Source organism: Salvia hispanica, chromosome 6 (genome assembly GCF_029641045.1).
Source record: "Salvia hispanica isolate PSC_SH4W2 chromosome 6, Shi_PSC_v1, whole genome shotgun sequence".
Classification (NCBI taxonomy): Eukaryota; Viridiplantae; Streptophyta; class Magnoliopsida; order Lamiales; family Lamiaceae; genus Salvia; species Salvia hispanica.
Window position 1 is genome coordinate 20,576,104 of NC_142697.1, and position 22,609 is coordinate 20,598,712.

Here is a 22,609-nt window from a genome sequence, read left to right on the forward strand (position 1 = left end):
GCTTCTACAATTAATGCCGCATATTATTACTATTAATTTTTCTACTTGTATTTATTAGTGCCTAGCTCCACACATGGTAGTTGGTTCACTCTTTATTGCACCCATCCTCATACATTCATTACACTGATTGCAATCTGTCATCACTGTGAAAATTCATCAACTCAATGCACATTTCTGTTGAAATTATTTTCCTAGTATTTCATTCTTACTCAAGATCGAATTTTTGAAGTCACTTCAATAAAATAGTGTGCGACATGATCATGAAAATATTTCATCCGTACGTTTATTTTGACAATATGCATACCTGTAATAATTAGGGGAAGAATGAAGATAATGGTTAATCCAATTGCCGGTGGCAGCTGCTGCATTAATTAATGATGTGTACATGTTAATACTTCCTTCCTCTTCATCTTGACGTTGCATTCCTCAATAATTTCCAATAGTCTTGACACCAATTAAATGAAGAAAATATGATAGCGATGTACCAAATTTAGTGGCCGCCTTGAATATATAATGCTGCAATTCAAGATGAGGGCAGCGGCAACAGCAACAGGGCTTGTTAAGTAGCAGCAGCATTCAGGCGCAGCCACATGCATGGCTTCCCGGGAGATCAAGTCACCCGAGCCGCTCCCCGACCCCGTGACTCCGGTGAGCGTAGAGGCGCCTCAGCAGAGGAAGCGGCTCGGTCTGTACTTTCTTGAATCCGACGACAGGAGGACGGCTCTTGGGGGCGGTTACACTGGAGGAGCAACGCCGGTGAGCATCCGCGGGAAGCCACTTTCTGAGCTCAGCGTGTCCAAGACCGGTGGCTGGCTTGCTGCTTTCTTCATCTTTGGTAATAGGAAAATATGCACTTGGTGTTTTTTGTTCAGAGACATTAGAAAGTTGATGATATTTATCCAGTTCCACTTTTTGCAGGGAATGAAATGGCAGAGAGAATGGCTTACTTTGGTTTGTCTGTGAACATGGTGGCGTTCATGTTCTACGTGATGCACCGCCCTTTTGAGGCCTCTGCTAACGCAGTCAACAACTTCTTAGGGATATCGCAGGCGTCATCCGTGCTTGGTGGTTTCCTCGCAGACGCATATCTTGGGAGATACTGGACCATAGCCATCTTTACCACCATCTATCTTGCAGTAAGCAATTTTTCAGACTTCAAACATATTGATTGATCTATATCTAAAGTAATTGTTATTTCTTGAAAGGGTCTAACAGGGATCACATTGTGTGCAACCATAACTAGTCTGATGCCAAATCAAGACAAATGTGATCAGATTGCCCTTCTCTTTGGCAACTGTGAGCCTGCAAAGCCATGGCAGATGCTTTACCTCTACGTAGTTCTCTACGTTACTGCATTTGGAGCCGCAGGGATTAGGCCGTGCGTTTCTTCATTTGGGGCGGACCAATTTGACGAAAGAAGCAGGGACTACAAGAAGCATCTTGACAGATTCTTTAACTTCTTCTACCTCTCAGTCACCATCGGAGCAATTGTGGCATTCACAGTAATAGTGTACATTCAGATAAAACACGGATGGGGTAGCGCCTTTGGTTCGTTAGCCGCAGCTATGGGCATTTCGAACCTGGTTTTCTTTATCGGAACCCCTCTTTATAGGCACAGGTTACCTGGTGGAAGCCCCCTCACCCGGGTGGCACAAGTCCTGGTTGCCGCCTTTAGGAAGAGAAAAGCTTCGTTTCAGAGCAGCGAGATAGTTGGCTTGTACGAGCTTCCTGGCAAAAGATCAGCCATAAAGGGTAGCAGCAAGATCGTACACACAGATGACTTCAGGTAAGTGATTCTTTGAAAGAGACATCATTACCATGTCCTGATTTGATGATTTGGGATTGATATGAACCTGCAGATGCTTGGACAAGGCAGCTCTGAAGCTGAAAGAAGACGGCGTTGATGCGAGCCCATGGAGGCTCTGTACAGTCACACAAGTTGAGGAGATAAAAATCCTTATCAAACTGGTCCCAATTCCAGCTTGCACCATTATGCTCAACCTTGTCTTAACAGAATTTCTAACTCTATCAGTACAGCAAGCGTACACATTAAACACTCACATGGGCCGTCTAAAGCTGCCCGTAACGTGCATGCCCGTCTTCCCTGGACTCAGCATATTCCTTTTGCTCTCATTGTATTACTCAGTGTTTGTTCCATTATCCCGGAAAATAACAGGCCATCCTCACGGTGCTTCCCAACTGCAACGGGTGGGCATCGGCTTGGCTGTCTCCATTGTGTCCGTGGCATGGGCTGGACTCTTCGAGAGGTACAGGAGACATTATGCCATAGAAAACAGCTACGAGGTTAGTTTCCTGACCCCCATGCCGGACCTGAGTGCATACTGGCTGCTCATACAGTATTGCTTGATCGGCATTGCTGAGGTTTTCTGCATTGTCGGATTATTGGAGTTTCTCTATGAAGAGGCGCCGGACGCCATGAGAAGCATAGGATCTGCATACGCTGCGGTTGCTGGTGGGTTGGGTTGTTTTGCAGCCACCATACTCAACAACATTGTCAAGTCTGTCACGGGCGATGAAGAGAAAAGAAGACCCTCTTGGCTGTCTCAGAATATAAACACGGGCCGATTTGATCATTTCTACTGGCTGCTTACAGTCATGAGCGTGATCAATTTCGGAGTGTTTTTGTTCGCAGCACATAGGTATCAATACAGAGCAAAGCAGGTGACAGAGATAAGAGAACAAGCAATCATGCAACTTAGCACCAGGGATCATACAGTACCTTAGTATTTGTTTCTGTAGTCTGATGTTATAATTCCTTCTTCCAATTTAATGTAAATGTAACTGTAACCGGTGTCTTCAATCAAGTACCGTACCTTTAAAGGTCATCGTCTTAATAGCTCATCTGCATGTCAAAATACTTCATTACACAAACCTACACATTCCTGAAGAGCCGGACTGTTCTCAGTTATTGAGAAACAAATTTGCTTTACTCATACAAAATTCAGATTTAACTTTATCATATATACAAGTATATATCAGACAAATTCTTAGGCAATGTTTAGGAATCAAAACAAAGTAACAAAAATCTACACAGTCACCGGCAAGTTCCATAAACAGGAATTGGAACTTTCCAAGTAAACTAGATAAAGTATAACTCAATCATTTCTTCACAGGCATGATAATGGAGAATGTAAGAGTGTGGTAGGAACCACTAGCAAGCTAGAACAGTAGGATCACTCAAACAATAGAAAAGATGACAACATAGATAGTGAAGTATCATGAACAACATTACGTCTAGACCTGCATTGATCCTCCCAGAATCCCTTTAAGTTGAGGTTTCATATAACCATTATTGACTTTGTATTCAGATCCAAGATCAGTTTGAGTTTCTTTCTTCTTGAAAAAATATACAGCGGCCTGCCACTTGTCGTCTTCAAGAGTCATTACATGGATTGATCTTCCTGCAGTTTTGGGGGTAGGCAAAAGAAATGAAACGCATAATGGTATACTGCATCAAACTGAATTCCCTGAAAACGAACAAGAGCAGTGACATATCCCTCCTCCAAATTAACATCCCTCATATTCTATTGCATCTTGTGAAGGTAGGGACAAATGATTTGTTTGAATAAGACGATTTGTCTTTGTAAATAAATTGCAAAGACGCAATATATAAATACTGAAACACTTAATTGTCCTTTATATTCTGTATTATTATACCTAAAGGCTACTTTTGTCTAAAGCATACTAGTATAAGAGAAAATAACATAAAAGGTGACAGTAGGGTTTGATTTTGGCCTAATAATGTGCAGTAGGAAAGAAGGGAGTGAAAACTGGTGCAGCCAGCACGCTTAATTGGAATGGAAATTACTCGGTACTCTTGTGCATGCGTGTCCTATACAATTTATGATATCGATATCCATTATAGCAGCAGGTATTCTGTATTCGCCATAATTTAAGTTAAACTACTCGCGACAACCAGCATAATTAATCAGATCCATCATTCAAGGAGAGAACGAATCAAACAATAATTATAAGCCATCAGAGAAGAAGATTGTAGTGTAGAAAACCCAATGAACAGGGCGATTGGTGAAGACAGTAATACCTAATGAAGTGAAGCTTCTCCCAGACGTTGAAGAGAAAGCGAGGCGAGCTGGTCTTTAAGCGCCCACGCCGCAGAAGTGGCGCGAGTGGTGCACGAGGAGGAGAAAGCCATTGATTCTGTTCTTGTATTTTGTGGTGATTGGGTTGTGCATGATCTGCGCGAGGACGACATAAATAAAAATTTACTTTAAAACTTTTCGCCGCAATTTTAAATTTATAATGGAAATAATTAAAAGCATTCCTGTATATATAAGCTTCCGTCCTAGAATGTTTAAATCCAAAAAGGTTTATCACAAATCTGTTTAATATACGAGTATTTCCAAAAGGTGTGATTTTTTTTTTTGGGTACCAGATTTTATTTTCTTTCACAACGAATATTTTCTCCAAAGTTGTTCGATTAATCAAACATTTCCAATTTCTCCTAGTTTATCCCATGTCTTCTTTTATTTTCTTTTTACTTTTCAACTTTATCATCCTATCTTATTTTATTCTCTGGCCTTGAAACAGGGGAACGTATTGTTTCAAATCGATGTTATTTTACTTGTCAGATATGCTCTATATCTACATATTTTCAATGTAGATGAAAGGAGGAGGTGGGCAATGATCATCACTACAACCAAACCTGCAAGCTGCAGCCTTATTTTTCGATAATTCTAGCGACTTTCTCCACTCTCTTTCCGTATACTAATTCCATTTTTCACTACCACATAAAAAGAGCGACCAAAAGGAGAGACTGAGAGTTGTGGTAGGGTGAGAGGGAAGATCACCACAGTTGATTGAACTACGCAGGACCCGCAATTGTCTTCATTGTATAAATCGAATTGACCCTTTTCCTACTCTTCCATCTGAAGTAGAGTTGGCGAGCAACCTAGGTCACTCAGTACATATTACAGGCAAGAGGCACGTCGTCATCTCCATGAATTATCTTCAATGCAATTGCTTCCACATGCGCATGCAGCTCAGCCTTTTCCCCAAAATCGCATGTGCCATTAAGCAACAAAAAGGGTAAATTAGCCACATCCAACTTGCAAATTTTACCTCAAAATTCACAATAACACATTCAACACATCTGTCTAAATAAACTTCAACCCTGAAAGATATTGCCGTCTCGAAATTAGATACTGAACCAAGGAATATATCACTCCAAGAAGCCCCAATATCTTGATCTTCATAATGTCTGTCATTATGATTGGTGGTAGATTAAGCGGTATGGTAAGCAAGGGCCTTGAATCAGCCTGTTTCGTATAGCTCCAAACAAAACGGTTGAAAAGGATGTGGCTTGGGAAAGTTAGTACAAGGAGGGCAAGATTCTTGACGGCAAAGATCCAATCAGGTCCCCCAATATTGACGCCCCATCCTGTATTGTCATGCCACACATCTTCCCATATACTATACACAGCAGTCGACACCAAGTGCGTGGAGATAGCAACAGTAACAGGGAAGTACCTCTGCTTATCACCGAATCCAGCAAAGAAATCTGAATCCTGGTTGAGTAACAACAGAACAGGCGCCAAGAAAAATATAGCACTGTTTGATCCCCCTGTCAGATGCACATTCAAGATCAAGCATATCGCAAAACACATTACAGTGGCAACATTACCAACTGCAGGCATCCAAGCTCCTTCTGCAGCAATCCGCTTTGTAGTAAATGCTGGCATAGTCGAGACCCTGTGCTGCTTCATAAATCTCAGTCTAGGAGGCACCATAGCTGAACTGCTTTCACCTGACTGACTGTGCCGAAGTCCACCTCTTTCCATAAACTTTTCACGGATAAGTGAAGCCAACTCAAACTTTATCTCAAGTGCTATAACCATAAAGATTGCAGCATATAAACCAAGAAGAAACGTCCTTGCACCCTCAACAGCAAGTAATGTCGCAAACTTATTCTCCTCAGCCATATCTTCAGCAACAATCTCTCCTAGCCAAGTCTTGTTAATTCTCACCTGACCCTCCAGTAAATATGTTACTGGAAATAGGGCCACAATCAGAGCAAACACCCAGGGCAAGAACTTGGTGCTATAAGAGGAAGGTAGATGAGTGAAAACCACAAATATAGATGCACAAACCATGGTAACAACGATGAGGGCATGCAGAATTCCTGCCTGAAGAAAATACTCTGCAGATATATAAATGCCAAGAGCAATTCCCACAGCAATGGCATAAAATGTCCTCAACTCAACAATGTAAGATATTGGTATAACAGAGGTGACACCAGCCAGAGTGAGAAGGATAGCTGCAATAAGCAACCATGATGGCCATGTGGGCTTTGAAGCCATGAAGCCATATATGGAAATATCATCGGCAGATTGACGCGCGGATTTAATTAGATCAGAATGATAAGTCCATGCTAGAGGAATTGGAGGCTGCATCATGATGAATAGCAGACCAGTTGCTAAGACCAACACCAAGTATCTTTTTGTGGCCTGAGTAAAAATGGGAAAATCTTCAGTTAGTCCTAATAAAGTACTCCCTCCGTCCCATTCAAGATGTCTATCTACCCTTTTTAGTTTGTCCCACTCAAGATGTCCACTTTCTATATTTGGAAATAAATCCCTCTCTCCTGAGTAAAATATTCAACTATTTTTTTCTCTATTTACTCCACCTAACAACTCCTAAAATCCCGTGCCACTCAAGAATGTGGACATCTTGAGTGGGACCGAGGGATTATTTGCTAGGCGTACATCCTAACCAGCAATGCCCTCTTAGAAGTGACAAACAATGCAAAAGAAGATATTAATCTTTTAAGTAGTATACGGGATAGACTACTTCTGGAGAAGGGTATAAAGAACCTTTTGATGCTATCCACAAGTAAAAGTAGATAGAAATTAAAAAAAATACAAACCCTGACACATTAAGAGATGTTTAGTAAAATGATCTCTCGTAAGATTGCTCAGAGTGGAAATCAAGTCAAAACATTATTAGCAACATGCAGGGTAAGTTACTGCTAGTATGGAATTCTATTAAATATTAATCACGGAAAAACATGAATATGCAATCAAAATAATAATAAAGAATTGTACCATGACATGGGAGAAGTGCAGAGCGACAATTGGTATACAAGCTAAGCCTGTTAAGAGAATGCAAGAACCCAAAAGCAAGCCATCAGATGGAGCTCTTCCATACCACCACAGAAGGGCTTCAAATATTGTTTCGCGACAAAACCAGACTGACAAAGCAACCACACCAGCATGTGCATAACCATTAATAGGTTTCATCTTTGACGCTGATGATTTAGATTTATCCCTGCAATTAACCAAACCCATTAAGTTTATACGGAAAAAGTGCAACATTGACAATTGGAAAAAGGTTTTGGCAATACTTATAAAGCAGCAACGGAGGAGATACTGCTAACAATAGAACAGCTGAAACCCACAACACATTCTTTGAAGCCATAACAAGCATAGATAACTTTGCAGAATAGAGACAAATCAGAACCCAAACTGCCTTTGATCCAATTCTCCGGTCCACAGAAAGTCTCCTGACAACGGCCAGACCCGCAAAAGTAGTCAAGACAACCATATAACTCGGGTACATCACATCATCATCCATCCCATAGTAGTACACATTTGAGTAGTTGAAAAAATTGTTCTCAATATAGCACAACAACAATGCATGGCCGATCAATCCAGCTTCAGTCAGATAAAAAAATTGTGGAGGAAGAACAGCTAAACCAGGAACTGCCATAGCCAGAAGCACACTGCCAACTATTAGCTTACAAAAGGATTTTAATGACATGCCTGCTATCCAAATGTTAAGATCCCAGTAGTTATGCATCATGAACCAAGCAACCATCAAACTCCCCAACACAACAAATGCAGAGTATGATGACAGGCTCTTCTTTGTGAAGAAACGAGCCAAACAATATCCAGCTACTGAAGGGAGTGGAAGGAACTGTAAAGTAAAAGGTGTCATTCATTAGCATGACTTATACTGATAAATCAAGAAGAGAAATTTGGATGACTATATACATTAGTTTTTTCCACTTTCCAGTAATAATTGCTTTCTAAATTCTTTTCTGATCTTGGAAATCAGAAACATAAAATGGGGATAATTATTAACCTACTAGATCGTTTTTTCTGAATGAAAACGGAAAGAATAGTCGGCAAATGCGTTCACCATGCAATTAAGCATATAAAGTCTTGGCAACCAAATCACATCATTACTTTGAAACCAAAATTCTTTTAAAACCTAAAATGCTTATGCAAGTGAGACTGTGAGACACTATTGACTATGTATTTGTTCAATATTGATGGGTATATAGTGGATGATTATTTGCAGAAATATGTATGAGTTTTGAACTCAGGAAGAAACGTAATCTAAACCGATGGATTTGACTACACATCATAATACACTAATAGATCATTAGTAATTTCCCATCCATGTTTTTTTTTCTATGTCCAAGTAGAGGTTTAAAGGATAAATAGTAAAGTAGCACCGCTAGAAACTTCCTTGCTGAATATGTTATACATACATCCTGGCATGGCCGAGAAGGAGAATGTCTTGATACTCATAATTTCTTGGACAAAACATCACTCGACAGTGGAAGCTAAAGGCCTAACATAAATGAGATTAGTAAATCTAATCTTAAAAGAACAAAGTTGGTGCAACAGTTGATGGCCACCAGAGAAGAAAGAAAAATGCATGCATCCTATTGTGACTCTCTAGAGAACTTTCAATCTCGAGTTATATAATGGTGTGCAAACTGGCTAAGGGAGAATAGTTTGTGTGTGTACAAGCATTTTCTAGATAACCTTCCCATGTACTCGGTATCCCCTTTGTAATAGTAAATCTTACACTGGTTAAACCAAGAATCCTTAATAGGTAATGAGGACTCATCTAACTAAGATTTTTCTACAGCAACTAGTCCAGAGATAGCACCATCAGCAAAGTATCAGAACCTTAAATAATTCCATAGAAGTTCAAAAAACAATATCAGAGAATGCATCAATAACATTCAGAAATCAGAAGCTAACAGTTCATGCCAATGTAAAAAAGAAAAGGCAAGTCGTAAGTAAAGATGTAAATGCACAAAACAAATCCTCAAACAAGGGGTTACAATAATAAAATCACACTATCTGATGACCAAAGTCATATATGGACCAGAAAACTACATACCAGGATAGGAAATCCCACAACAATCGCTCCAGCAGCACTGACAGTGACAGCCAATGCAGTGAATACCAGTGAGCTGAATGCGTCAGAAACCATACCAAGAGCATAAGAACCAGCAGCAGCAGCTCCTCCGAGCATTGTGATGGTGACAAGCAGGTAATTCAATGGTGGTGGGACATGAATGTAACGCCCAAATGAATGGAAAACAACTCGAATCTCCAGGCATATAACAATAACAACTAATGCCACAACACCATTGACGAATCGAATGCTCTGCAACTGGTACTCGTTCTTAGTAACCCACCACAATGCCCCTCTTGTAGATGCATACAGCTGAAGCAGAAAGGGGATGAAGAAAAGCAGAAACAAATCGGAGATGGCAGCACTTGATGAGAACATAACCAAATAGTGAGAGGCAATGTGGAACGACACGGGAATGAACAAAAGAGTCAGCGTATGCACACAGCATTCAAGCTGCCCAAGAATGAAACTATCTTCGGGGACCTCACCTCCATGGAAATTCACTTCTTGCTTCAGTTTGAACGAGGATACACGGGGGACTGAGTACAGCCAGTAGAATATGCAATTAAAAAGCATGAGATAGTAAGCAGCATTCCACATACCCACCGCAGAAACTGTTGCCCAAGTAAAAAGCGTGGAAGCTATTAGCGGAACGCATGCGAACAAGAGGCGTTCGAGAGCGAGCACAATAGTGGGGTGCTCGATCTGTATCCACTTGAACTGCAACGATGCCCAAACTCCGATTAGAAAATTCGCCAATGCACAAGTTAAGGCGGAGAGAATAGCAAGGGAAACATAATTGAAGGTGTAGTAGAGCGAGGAGCTGAAGAAGAAGGCAATCTGCGCGCCGATGAGAGTAAACCAGACGGCGAAGAAGGAACCGGATTTGAAATTAAGAGAATCGAGGATATAAGCAATCATGAGTCCAACAACAATGGTGGCGACGACCGGAGCACCGCCGAGGTCGAGGAGGAAGGCTGCGGACGGGACGAGTGCAAGGGCGATTCTAGCATTGTGGAGAAACGAGGAAGGGGAGAGGCGAGAGTTGTTCATAGAGGAACTGGAGCGGCGGCCGCTTCTTCCGCCTGCTACGCCGTAATATAAGGACGTCGGAGGACTAGGGTTAGGGTTTTGCTCTCCGTTATAGGAGGTGGTGGGGAATGAGGGGGCGCTGGAGGAGGAGGAAATATAAGGGCGGAAAGCCCGGGACTGGAGCTCCGGCGACAGCATTTGGCCGGCGGCGAATGGTTTCGTGATCGGATCGGAGTGAGGTGAAGAAACGGAGACAAAGTCTGAGATGGTGTTAATGTGTTAGCTATGCTATGAGCCTATGATGGGAATAGAGGTCATCTCCATTCTTGTAAGAGCATCCGCAAGCTAGCCGATTCGTCGCGCTAGCCGATCGGCTAGCCGAACCATTGCAATCGGTCAGCGCGAAATCGGCCAGCGCATCGGCGTGGGCTGGCCGATCGCTCGTCGCTGGCCGCCATTGCAGACGCCAAATCGGCTAGCGATCGGCCAGCGGGTTTTTCCGTTTTTTTTTTTTTTTTTTTTTAAAAAACCTATATAAACGCGATTTTCGTTTCATTTTCATTTGCACCACTTGTTTTAACGAGTTTTCTCTCTCTCTAACTTTCTGTACAAGAGCATTATTGAGCGATGGATCACAACAACGAGTCCAGCCCGGCGACGAGTGGCTCTCAGACTCCCACAGTACCTGTGGGATCTGGATGGGGGCAGATGGGCCCGGGATTTAACATCCCTTGGAATCAGATGATGGCTGGTGCGCCGGGGGGGGTATGCCTGGTGGGATGCCGGGGGGTATGCCGTGGGGGATGACGGGCGGCCAGGGGAGCGGCGGCCAGTCAGCGCCCGGGTGGGGGGGTATGCCCCAGATGCAGCAGCAGATGATGCTGCAGCAGATGATGGGGATGATGTGGCAGGGGGGGTGCAGCATGGTATGTATCCCGGGATGCAGGGGGGGTTGCAGGGGCAGGGGTCACCGGGAGGGGACCCGGTATATCGGCCGTCTCTTGATTTTTTGACGGCGTCGTCTCACACTTCGACCCCAGCGGAGACGCAGTTCACTGGCGATGGCGATGACCTTCTGTCGTTGCATGACATGGGGATCGATCTCGATGATCCGGATACTCCCGTTCCGGCGAGGCGGGCCGCGCCGAAGAAGAAGACGAGGGGGAAGGCGAAGGCGGTTGGCGAGTCATCGCAGCCCGCGGTTGACCACACCCCGACCCGGAGGAAGTGGACGGAGGATGAGTACGTCGGGGTGGCCAGGGGCTGGTTGGAGGTGTGCGACGACCCGCTGGTTGCGAACAACCAGCGGGTCGTCAACATGTGGGCGAAGATCAGAGCTGCCTATAGGAGGCACTGCCCGCAGGGGAAGGACTTCAGCAACGAGGAGGTCCGGAAGGGGTGGGAGCGCACCAGGGCCGCGGTGGGCCGTTTTGCGAACTTGTACGCCAACGCCCTCCGTCAGCTCAAGAGTGGGCAGACCGAGGAGGACGCCCGGAGGATAGCCGCGGGTCAGTTCCCCGTGGAGGGGAAGTATAAGGAGTTCACCTTCTGGGAGTGCTTCTTGTTGCTGAAGGACTCCGAGAAGTTCCGGGCGGGGTGCAACGCTGGGTGGCCGAAGAAGCAGCGACTGAACTATAGAGGCGACTACAGCGGCAGCAGCGGCGGATCCCACGACCTCCCCCCGGATGTCGAGGAGTTTCCGTCTCCTCCTTCATTTACAGGTCGCCCCCGCCCGATTGGCCAGAAGCGGGCGCAGCGAGCTGCGAGGGGCGGATCCCCCCTATCGCCCCGCGAGGTCCAGTCCTCCGCCCTCCCACCCGCCCCACTCGAGTACACTCTCCATTCGCGTAACCATACGCGGGATCAGATGTACAAGGTCTTACAGGAGTGGAGGGCCGCCACAGACCCCACGGAGAAGATGTTTCTTCAGGAGATGCTCGAGAGCATGCGTGCCGATTTAGCCGCCGCGAGGGCACGGCTTGCGGGTTCCGACGTGGGCTCAGATACCACGGGTGGCGGCAGCGGCAGCGGGGGCGGCGACGACGACGGAGACGGCGACGAGGAGTAGAGATCGGCGGGGCCCGTGTGTTGAAGCCCTTTTTTTTTTGAAAAGAATCATGTATTTTTTTAAAAAAAAAATTTGTACTTTTTTTTAATGGAATGGATTATTTTTCCCGTATATGTGTCGTAAATTTAATTCCGTATTTTAATTCCGTAAATGTAGTGTATTTTGAATTATTTTTATTGCGGCTGGCCTATGGCTGGCCTAAATCTGATGTGGCAGGGGGTTTTTTGAGTGTTGCTGACGTGGCAGGGGAGAGAATGGCTGGCCTATGGCTGGCCTATTTACCATTGCGGATGCTCTAACGTTAGTATTTTTCAATTCGATCCTTTCGAGATTAGGATTACATTAATTTCCTCACCCTTCGAGATTAGGATTACATTAATTTCCTCACCCTTCGAGATTAGGCATTAAGCTAATCTTTCAGGAATATAGAATTAAGATATGAGAATTTTCAGAATAAACATTTTTTTATTTTTTTATATATTTCTCTTTTTTTTTATTAGTTATTTCCTTTTTAGTAGTTATAAATTAACCAAACTACCCATCATATTTTGACCCAATTATTCAAATTTTCAATTAAAATTCTCTCCCACTCCAGTCACTGGCAATTCAATCGTATGTCACACCACAAATCATTTTTCCTTTTGAATTTCCGAAAACTCAGTTACGTATGGGAGTTCTAATAGTAGTATATGTTACATTATTAAATTGATAATTTAATACTCCCTCTGTCCCATAAAAGTTGATATAAAACTTTTGGCCACGGAGATTAAGAATTTATATATTAAATAAATAACAAAGATGAAAAAAGTAGGAAGGATAAGAGAGAGAAAAGTAAATGATGGAATAAAGTAGGAGTGATTAGATGTTTTGTCTTATGTTAAAAAAGAAAATGACTCAACTTTGTTGGGACGGATTTAAAAGAAATACGACTCAACTTTTATGGGAGGGAGGGAGTGCTAATATTTAGTTGCAATAATTGTTTCTCCCACTTTGATCTCATTTTTTTTATAAATCCATTAAAAAATACGTTTGTAAAGAAGAGTAGTAAACCACCAATATTCATATTCCACTTTGGCACAGAGGAGGATGTAGGCAATAGCGGAGGCGGCAGGAAGAGGAGGGTGTAGGCGGAGGCAGAGGCATTGGGAAAAAGAGGGTGAATAATTCGCATGTCTCAATCTCATATTCTGAAAGGTTAGCGAATTTAATTCATAATTTAAAAAGGTCAACCAATTAAGATGCATGTTTCAAAATCTCTCATTTAAGAGAAGGCTGGCAGTTCGATGGATCCTCTAATTGTTCTCTTATCTACTCGTTGTTATCTCTTAACATGTTTTTGTAGGAAAACATGAAACATGTGGGAAATTTGAAAAGGCTAGGCCTTTGGCCTTTCATCTTTTGGTAACCTCCAAATGCATTATGGTATGCCTTAATGTCAAGACCTTTGAGGTGGTCTCCCCTATCCTATAAATAGGTGGAGTTTGGGAGAGGAGAACACACCAACAATCATTCTCTCTTCTCTCTAATCTCTCAAGCATTCTAGTTCCATTTTAGAAGCATTGCATAGCTCGGTTCTCGCCTTCAATTCAAGTTCGTCGGAGCCTACGAGTTTGAGGTGCTTCAACTCAGTAGGAGGAAAGTCGTTTCATCTTTGGGGACGTTGCGTCAATCCGTGAGCACTAGCCGGGGCGTATCTCGTCTTGCGGAGAGAGGGTTACCTCGACTCGACTTGAAGAAGACTATAGTTTGCATCTTGTTCCTTTTTTATTGTATTTACTTTGTTTTATTTACCTTCTAGTTTTTAGTTCTTTTGTAATAGCAAGAGTTGTTCGTGTAAAGGCTACACTATTTCCAACAGTGTTTATGATTTGAAATGTTTGTTCATATTTATAATTTTATAATTAAACGGACATCCATTTATCCAAGTTACATTTTCAACTAAATTACGTTGTCACCGAGTATGCAATAACATTATTAAGAATATAATGGAGTATAAATTAATAGTTTAAACAATATCTTTCAAACCTAGACAATCAATATTGAGAACAGTTGATGTGATAATAATATTCATATATATTTGAGAATATAGACATATAATTGCAAAATTATACAGGTTGAGATAAAATTGAAAATCAGTACTACTACTATTATTAACATATAAAGTAAATAAAACTGTATTTTATTTCTTTAGTCTTTTTTCTTTTGAGTATTTTTGTTCAATGCGAATTCCCTTTGGATTCTAAAAATAATATTCATATAAATATTAGAGATATTGGCCCTTAATGTCATGGAATTTTAAAATAATTTGGGATTTTCCCCCGAACTTTCAACTAAGCAAATAATAGCACGAACTTTCCTCGAGTTTATTATTTTTCACCAGCAACAAAATTTTGACTATATTAATTGATTAAAGAACAATTTTTTATGTTGTGCATAAAAAGAACTATCCTCAAAGATTGAAGAACTTGAAACTCTCGAAGTTGTTGTCGAGAAATTACAAAAAAAAAATCGTATCAGGATATTATTTGCCGAAATTTTATCGCCGGTGAGAAATAAACTCGGATAAAGTTCGTGATATTATTTGTCAAATTGAAAGTTCGTGGGAAGAACCAACTTTTTATAAAATCTAGGGATATTGGTTTCTAAAATCATTAACTTTGTCTAAAATTTGGTATTTCCCATGAACCTTGAAATTGGTATATTATATCAAAGCTTTGCATTTTGTTTGGTATTTCCCAAACTCACTCAAATAAGATATTTCCATCAAAATCTTATTTTAGGTAGGCAACCGTTATACGTTTTATGATATTTTAAATAACTTTTAAGTTCATAACATGTGTGATGAAAAGTCAAGTTGAAAGCCACATTGATTTAATTGTGCCAAGTATGATAAAAAAAAAAAGCCTTGTAAGTTAGTTAAATATAGTACTTCGCATTCCGTGTGAAATAACAAACAAAGTGCAAAATTTGTAATATAAAGTACAATTTTAAAGTTCATGGAAAATACTAAATTTTAGGGACCAATTACCTTAAAATCTACTCTTCTAATAATAGAGGCGAATATCCCTAAAATAAATCATTGAATTAAGTAATGGATTAGTTTGGGCTAATTTGTAGTAACTTTACGGGACTGCATCGGATTTCGCAGCTTTTATAAATCATTGTTAACCTAGTCTTTCTTCCGGCGTCAGTTTAGCGATCCGCACCCTTCCGTCCTCTCCTCTCCGTGAAGGGTTCCGGCAGATAAAAAAGAAGAAAACAATGGTAAATCTATCGATAAGATAGCAAATCTTCTGAATTTCACGCCGCGACGTCGCTTACTTTTTTCCTTTTGTAAATAGGTTTTGAGCTTGAGAAAAGGAAGCACAAGCTCAAGCGCCTAGTTCAATCGCCCAATTCTTTCTTCATGGATGTCAAATGCCAGGGATGCTTTAACATGTAGGTTTTGGAATTGGAATAATTCTTGTTCATATCAATTAATTTGTTAACATATGCTTGTTTCAACCTTCAGAACTACTGTGTTCAGCCACTCGCAGACGGTGGTTGTGTGCGGAAACTGTCAGACGGTGCTGTGCCAGCCCACGGGCGGACGCGCCAAGCTCACCGAGGGCTGCTCCTTCCGAAAAAAGGGCGATTGAAGATGATAAACTATGAGATCCGGAATTACTTTTTTTTGGTTGCGTTGATCTGTTGGATTTCCTCTGAACTCGACACATCCTGCATCTGTTTTTTTTTTCCCGATATGTTGGTTTTGTCACTAGATATTGCAGAGATTATGCATTAATTGTGATTTTATTTACTGGTGGTAAATTGTATCAACCCAAATTCGATAGAACATTATAGCCCATAGGAGACTGTTAGTACTGAATTTTATTTTATAACTGCACAATTTTAACCTTTCGCTTTAATTGATCTCTATAATTTTGAGATACATAGCTTAACTTTTAGCTAGCAGTTGGTATGCCATGAAAATCCCACGAGTTCATGGTTTACGAAAATGTGGTGTTGAAGTTATTTGTATACTATAGAAATTGGCATTCATACGTAATTTTTTGGATTATTTGATTCAGTATCAAAAGAGAAATTAAAAATTAATAGTAAGCAGGATTTAACTATACATATGTTTATTTTATTATTTAAATTCAATACTTAAATTATAAGTCCATGAATAATGTATAAGTTGTAATGGAAAGTAAAAGATGTCTTATTAGTCAAGACTCAAGAGGCTTGGGGTTAAATGACCCGACCCCACATACATAACTAATTTTTACAGGATAATGCATGCGATGACAAAATATTTGGTTGACACTGTAATGCATGTGATATTTCAAAGATTTTGTAAGATAATGCAAGTAGCACCAAATTCATATCTGCAAATGCATGTGATAAAGAACTGATGTTTGTGACATCTCAATTACTTTCGTAGGAATATGCATATGACACCAAAACTCATATCTGCAAATGCATGTGATAAATTCATGTGATAAAGTAATGATGTTTGTGACATCTCAAATACTTTTGCAAGAAAATGCATGTGTCACGAAAATCATATCTAAAAAAATGCATGTGATAAAAAAATAATCTTTGTGACATCTCAATTGCTTTTGCAGAAGATGCATGTGACCATATCACATAAACTTAATATTACACAAATTTATATTACATAAAGTACAAACAAAGATCACACCAACACACACCAAACTAACATTACATAATTAAAAGCACACCAAACTAATATTACTTAAACTAATGTCACACCAAACGAATACTTCTATTACATAACTTATTGTCACACCAAATTCATATCAAACTAAAATCATTCATTTTTTAAACACAATCTCCATTAGTTGATGTTTCATCTCTTGATCTTCTGGGGACAAGTGCTCTTTGTCCAACAACTTAATCAACATTTTTTGGTACATCTTCATAGAGGGCATTTCCAGCTTTTCATGCTCTATATGCAGTCGAGTCTTCACTAGTTCGTTTTCATTATCTTTAGCTAGCCTTAGTGCATGAAGTTCTGCAACAACTTGAGCATTAGTAAAAATCAGATTGTGTTACCTTACTTTTTCCTTTTCTTTTTGCCTTGTCTCTCTGCCTATAGGCCGAGAACTAGTTGAATGTCCAGATGTAGGAGTTTTCGGATTTAAAGGGATAGTATACTCACCAGATTCAGAAGTCTTTGTCCTCTTTGAATTGCTACCATTATGTTCATAAGCAACATTTTCATTGTCAAGAAATACCTATGTTGTATCATGAATACTCCACTTTAGATGTTTGCTCATAACTTTATTAAACACTATCAAATCTTGAAATTTGTTGCCGCCTCCTGCTTGGTAGATGCTATGAGCTTCATCTCAACATCTTGGTCACTCATTCCACTCCTCCTTCGCACGTTTGCTTCTCTGCAAGCAGCCACCCATTTGCTTGCATTTTCGTTAAGTCGTTTCCATCAACTTTTTATAGAATCCACATTTCTTTTGTTAATTTCAGCTGGATTTTCTGCTTAACTTTCATGATGCAATTTTTTCACACGTACCCATAGTGCATATCCCTTCTGATGTTTACCACACACACTATCTACGCTTGCATAGACCCAAGAAGACTTAAGTGCTAAATTTTCTTTCACAACCCCACTTACATTGTTTGAGCTCCTCTTCTTTTTGTTCGCTTGTTGGGCATCTCCGAACAAGTTTTGGGTGACATTGTTTGATATGAGAATTTCAGTAGATATAGGAATTTGGCTTAGATTTGGAGATAATTCAAAGTTTTGTGACTCTAGATTTGAAAATGATTGGGGATTTTTGATAAGGTGGTGCAAAATTTGAAAAATTTTGCGAACTTGGATATTCTGATGATTGTTGATAATTTTGGGAATTAAAATAGTTTGGAAAACAAGGGCGATAATTTGGATGATATGGATCCATAAAACCAAATTTATCAAAACATGAATGAAAGGACGATAATTTGAATTATTTGGTTTGCTTTTGTGATGAGTTCTACATGTTAAGTGAGATATATACAGAAAAGTGAAGCACAGTGTAGTAGTAAATAATAAAAATAATAAAATTAAAATAAAATAATAAAAAATGAAGTAGTTCACGTCATTTTATAGAAGAGTGATTCACATGATTTTTTTGGAAGAATAATTCACATAATATTTGAAAAGATATATAGAAATAAATGTAATAATCATTGAATAAAATAAATTAATAATTAATAAAACAATCAAAATTTAATGTAGTACAAAAATTTCGAGATTGAAAATGTGACGTAGAATTATATTATTATTATTATTGTGCAAATTTATTACAACATACATCTATATCAAAAATTAAGTAATAAAATAAATTAATAATAAAAAGTGAAAAAATAAAAATAACAAATATTTTAATATTCAGCCAATATAATAAGACAGGTGGCATATGCCCTCACTTTTTTCTAATGGCGGCAGGGTGCTCCGCATAGATGGGAGGCGGTTGGTTTTAATTACTTCCTCCGTCCCTGAATAAGAGTAGCACTTTTTTATTTTGTCCGTTCTCGATTAAAAGTAGCACTAAATAGGTCTCATATTCTACTAATTCACTTCACTCACATTTTATTATAAAACTAATATAAAAGTAAGTCACACATTCCACTAACTTTTTCAATAACCTTTTTATTTACATTTCTTAAAACGCATGTCCGGTCAAAGTGCTTATCCTAATTGGAGAAGGAGGGAGTAGTTTAGAATTACTTTTATTTATGCTTATTTTGTGTGATATTGTGGAATGCCACGGTGGAGGTGGTCTTAGAAAGGTGAGAAAACCACCCTACGCCGTGAAGCGCTGCCGCCAATTCCCCATTCTCCGCGGCGGAGGCTGTACTGTCAGCCACTCTGTCGAATGCTTCATCGTCACCAGGTAATTAGTTACTAATATTCTAGTGAGAACCACAGAACAGAACATCACCATTATAGGAAGAAATATGCTGATTCTGTTTCTTCATTGTGCGCTGTTTCATTATATTTTGGTTGTTGGGTTGCTATGTCAGTATGCTCCAAAGATATTGGTTTAGATTTAGGTTGAGAAAATCGCAAAGGTGAATTATTGCGCTTATGGGGGACGACCTGATCAAATGTTGCTAATTATCTGAAACTAAGGAAAGGGAGTTCAAAGTTGAGGATCTGGGAAAATATCCGTCCCATTAGAAATGAAACATTTGCTTTTCGGCACATGATTTTATGTAGTGTTGTTCTATGAGTCAATGAGGAGTGAATAAAGTAAGAGATAGATGATGTTGTTTCCATTTTAGGAAATATTTCTTTTTTAATGGGACAATCAACGTTTCATTTTTAATGGGACAGAAGGAAGGAGTATGTTTCTTTTGGAATATTGAAATCCTGTTATATTGTTGACAGCCTTCGGGTTCATGACTGCTTGGTTGGTTCTCTTAGACTGGTGTTAGAATGGACCACTCTCAGTGAAGATTAATGTAGTTTTCCTTTGGGAGTTAGTCTTGATTTTCCTCTATTTGGTGTGGGGTTCTGTCATGTAGACGGCAACCTCAATATTTCATTTGTGCATATACTCTGAAGTTTGATGTAGTTTTGGTGTGGACTGTTAAATTGTAAACTTGGATACTTTGGAATTTTTTTTCTTGAGATTTTCTTTCTGCTATTCAATGTGATTAACTTGAACGCTCAGCTTTGGGCTGGCTTGGCCTGACAGCTCGTGCAGGCTGGGCTGGGCTGATGAGGGATATGTACGGTGCCTAACCTCAGTCAGTACATTTCTCCTGATGGCCGGGGTCATGGTCAGTCAGCTCTGATAGCTCTATACCTAGACATAAAGCATAGTAGTTTGCTACTTAAACAAATTAAGACATGTGAATCAAGACACTTATGTGGTTTTTATTGGATTATAAGTGAAAGAAATTTCGAAAAGGGCTCCAAATATATGCCATCCAAAAGTCCAAATGCTCCCAGCCTCTTCTTTACGCCCAACTTGTAGTTTTGTCTCGTTTTATTTTACCACACCTCACCATTTCTGTCTTTCTTGAATCAAATTTTTCAGTGTGAAATGTAGATATCTGATTCCACAGGTAAGTTGATCTAGAAATAGTAATTACTCAAGTGACTTTGATTGTTTTGGTTGACTCACCATATTTTCAGCAATATGATCTTATCTTTCTATTAAGTACTGTTTTAGTTTGATTGTGAATGGTAAATATTATTCGAAGTTTTAATTTCACCATATGACAGTAATTGTCAGCTATTTGATTCTGAATGGTAAATATTAGTCGAAGCCTTACTTTCACCACATGGCAGTAATTCTAAGCAGTTTTTGGAAAAAACGTTACAGCTCATTGGTCTTGTGCTTATGAAAGCATATAACGACATTTTACAACAATGGTGACATTGAGGAGCCTGAAGATAAAGACATCGACATGCAATGATGCAAGAGAACAACAAAAGAGCTCCACTACTATGACTCTATGAGAAAGAGGTCGAAAGAGAGTCCGCTAAAATTGCTGATATGAAGGCAAAAGGCTCTGATTTATATGATCTCAAAAAGAAGGTTCATCATGCCCTATTTCTCTCCCAATTTCACTAATCATTACTTGATCCTGTCTTACTCTTTCTCCAAATGAAACTTAATGTGGGATTTATTTTTTGCTTTTTAACATAAATGCATGCTAGATTCTGTATTTGGAACTATCCTATTCTCAAAATTTGTGATGGACTCTCAGTCACAGGATATAAATCTGAATCTAATATAATGCTCGATTCTGCAAACCTGAAGTTTTCTAATTGAGAAATATATGGTACAAAGTTTGTCATGATCATGTCTGGATTTTCATTAGCTTGTTGAGTTTTAATTGCTAGAAGCATCTTTATTGAATAAAATATGCTTGTGTCTTTCTTGCATTTGTATGACTTGTTTTTTTTAAATATTTTGATCAGGAAAATGTGCTGGGTGAATCTAGGAAGATGATTCCTGACTGCCTCAAGAGCCTAGAGGCTGCTCTAAGTGATCTTAAAGGCACTTTGGTAATCTATCAAGCTCAAGTGCTGGCACAGCTTATCTGCTGATGGAATTTTATCTAGGTGCTAATAAATCTATTACCCTATCTATCTAGGACATTAGATCTGTCATGGAAGGTGTTCTTCAATACGTATAAATGTAAGTGATGTAGTTCAATGAGATGCAACATGGGTAAACCATAAATAGGAAGTGGTTCGAGTAAAAATTTCTATCGCAAAAACTATGAGAACTCTTACATTGAATCTATATGTAATTGCACCGCACATGTACTAAGGAACCACGAGGACCCTTAACTTGAATCTAACCGTTGCAGGTTGAAGTGAAAAGGAAGGTTCAGAGATTGATGATTCTTGGAGCACCATTACAGATTTTGAGCAGATATTTCAATTGAAAAGGAAGGTTCAGAGATTGATGATTCTTGGAGCACCATTACAGATTTTGAGCAGATATTTCAATCTACGACGCATAGCTGGAGACACTGGTGTCTATTCTCTTTGAATTGTGGTTTATGTATTAGCTTTGCTGTGGTGACTAGTGAGCTGAAAAATTGGGAATTGGCATGATTGTGAATTTGTGATCATGTTAGTTAGTTAATATGAAAACAATCTGGTCCTCATGATGTCTACTTTGTTGACCATACATCTCATTCATCAAACTATAGCTACAATTCTCTATGGTTGAAAAAAACAAGTATTTACATAGAATGGTTTTTAACAAGTATAATTATTATTTGCAGTTGAATGCTTGTTATCAACTACAGTATATGCCACTACTACATGGATATGCAATATCTATTTAGGTGTCACTCTTGAGCTCACGTGCACACATTTTAGTTAATACTATAGCATTTGTCTTTTCTTTTCTGGTCTAAAGTTTTTTTCTGGGGAAGAGGAGAAAACGAAAAACATAGTCAACAAATGTGCCAATTTCATAGCCGCAAAATCATTTACATTTACAGAAAAGTTAAGTCACTAATAGTCTTACCCACGTTTTAGTAGGACAGCATTGCGCCTTTTAACACTTAAGTTTTTTTTGTTGGCCCCACTTTCCCAACTCTTACTCTTTACTCCAACTTCATAAAAATATATAGTAGTCCTAATAAGTTCTGAAATATTTATTTCTTTTAATCTTTGGCCTGTGTAACACTATATGCCTAATGCTATACAAAAAAAAAAAAAAAAAAAAATCATCAAACGAAGTAAGTTGCAAGGTTTGCCGCCACCTCACTAATCACAAATGGTATCAAGATTCATTGACAACAGGAAAAAATATACAGTAGTAAAATTTA

At 39.5% G+C, this 22,609-nt stretch overlaps 2 protein-coding genes, 1 long non-coding RNA gene and 1 pseudogene across 5 annotated transcripts; 3 read left to right on the top strand and 1 right to left on the bottom strand.

Annotated features, from left to right (window-relative positions):
• The first annotated feature begins 409 nt into the window (after positions 1-409).
• LOC125203798 (protein NRT1/ PTR FAMILY 6.1-like) lies at positions 410-2,846 on the top strand. The gene is made up of 4 exons (XM_048102248.2): positions 410-835; positions 919-1,136; positions 1,206-1,786; positions 1,860-2,846. Exons 1-4 carry the CDS (start codon positions 595-597, stop codon positions 2,743-2,745), a joined length of 1,926 nt encoding a protein of 641 aa, XP_047958205.2. The 5' UTR covers positions 410-594; the 3' UTR covers positions 2,746-2,846.
• A 148-nt stretch (positions 2,847-2,994) lies between these two features.
• Positions 2,995-10,553, bottom strand: LOC125203797 (uncharacterized). 2 transcript variants are annotated; one of them, XR_016132983.1, is made up of 6 exons: positions 9,178-10,553; positions 7,382-7,953; positions 7,083-7,305; positions 4,685-6,485; positions 4,064-4,217; positions 2,995-3,488 (listed from the first exon to the last, which is right to left on the bottom strand). XR_016132983.1 is itself a non-coding variant. In XM_089061912.1 (4 exons), the coding sequence occupies exons 1-4, from the start codon at positions 10,423-10,425 to the stop codon at positions 5,136-5,138; spliced, it is 3,393 nt and encodes a 1,130-aa protein (XP_088918038.1). In that variant the 5' UTR covers positions 10,426-10,553; the 3' UTR covers positions 4,657-5,135. The 2 variants fall into 2 exon arrangements, 1 of the variants encoding a protein (XP_088918038.1); XM_089061912.1 differs by lacking the exons at positions 2,995-3,488; positions 4,064-4,217 and having other exon boundaries at positions 4,657-6,485.
• Positions 10,554-15,525: 4,972 nt separating this feature from the next.
• Positions 15,526-16,203, top strand: LOC125206362 (small ribosomal subunit protein eS27y pseudogene; annotated as a pseudogene). The gene is made up of 3 exons (XR_016132984.1): positions 15,526-15,559; positions 15,637-15,733; positions 15,807-16,203. The product of XR_016132984.1 is annotated as a small ribosomal subunit protein eS27y pseudogene (transcript).
• A 2,748-nt stretch (positions 16,204-18,951) lies between these two features.
• LOC125208130 (uncharacterized) lies at positions 18,952-21,940 on the top strand. Its single transcript, XR_007174060.2, has 4 exons — positions 18,952-19,197; positions 20,638-20,853; positions 21,240-21,383; positions 21,635-21,940. It is a non-coding gene; the product is annotated as an uncharacterized LOC125208130 (long non-coding RNA).
• Positions 21,941-22,609: the final 669 nt, after the last annotated feature.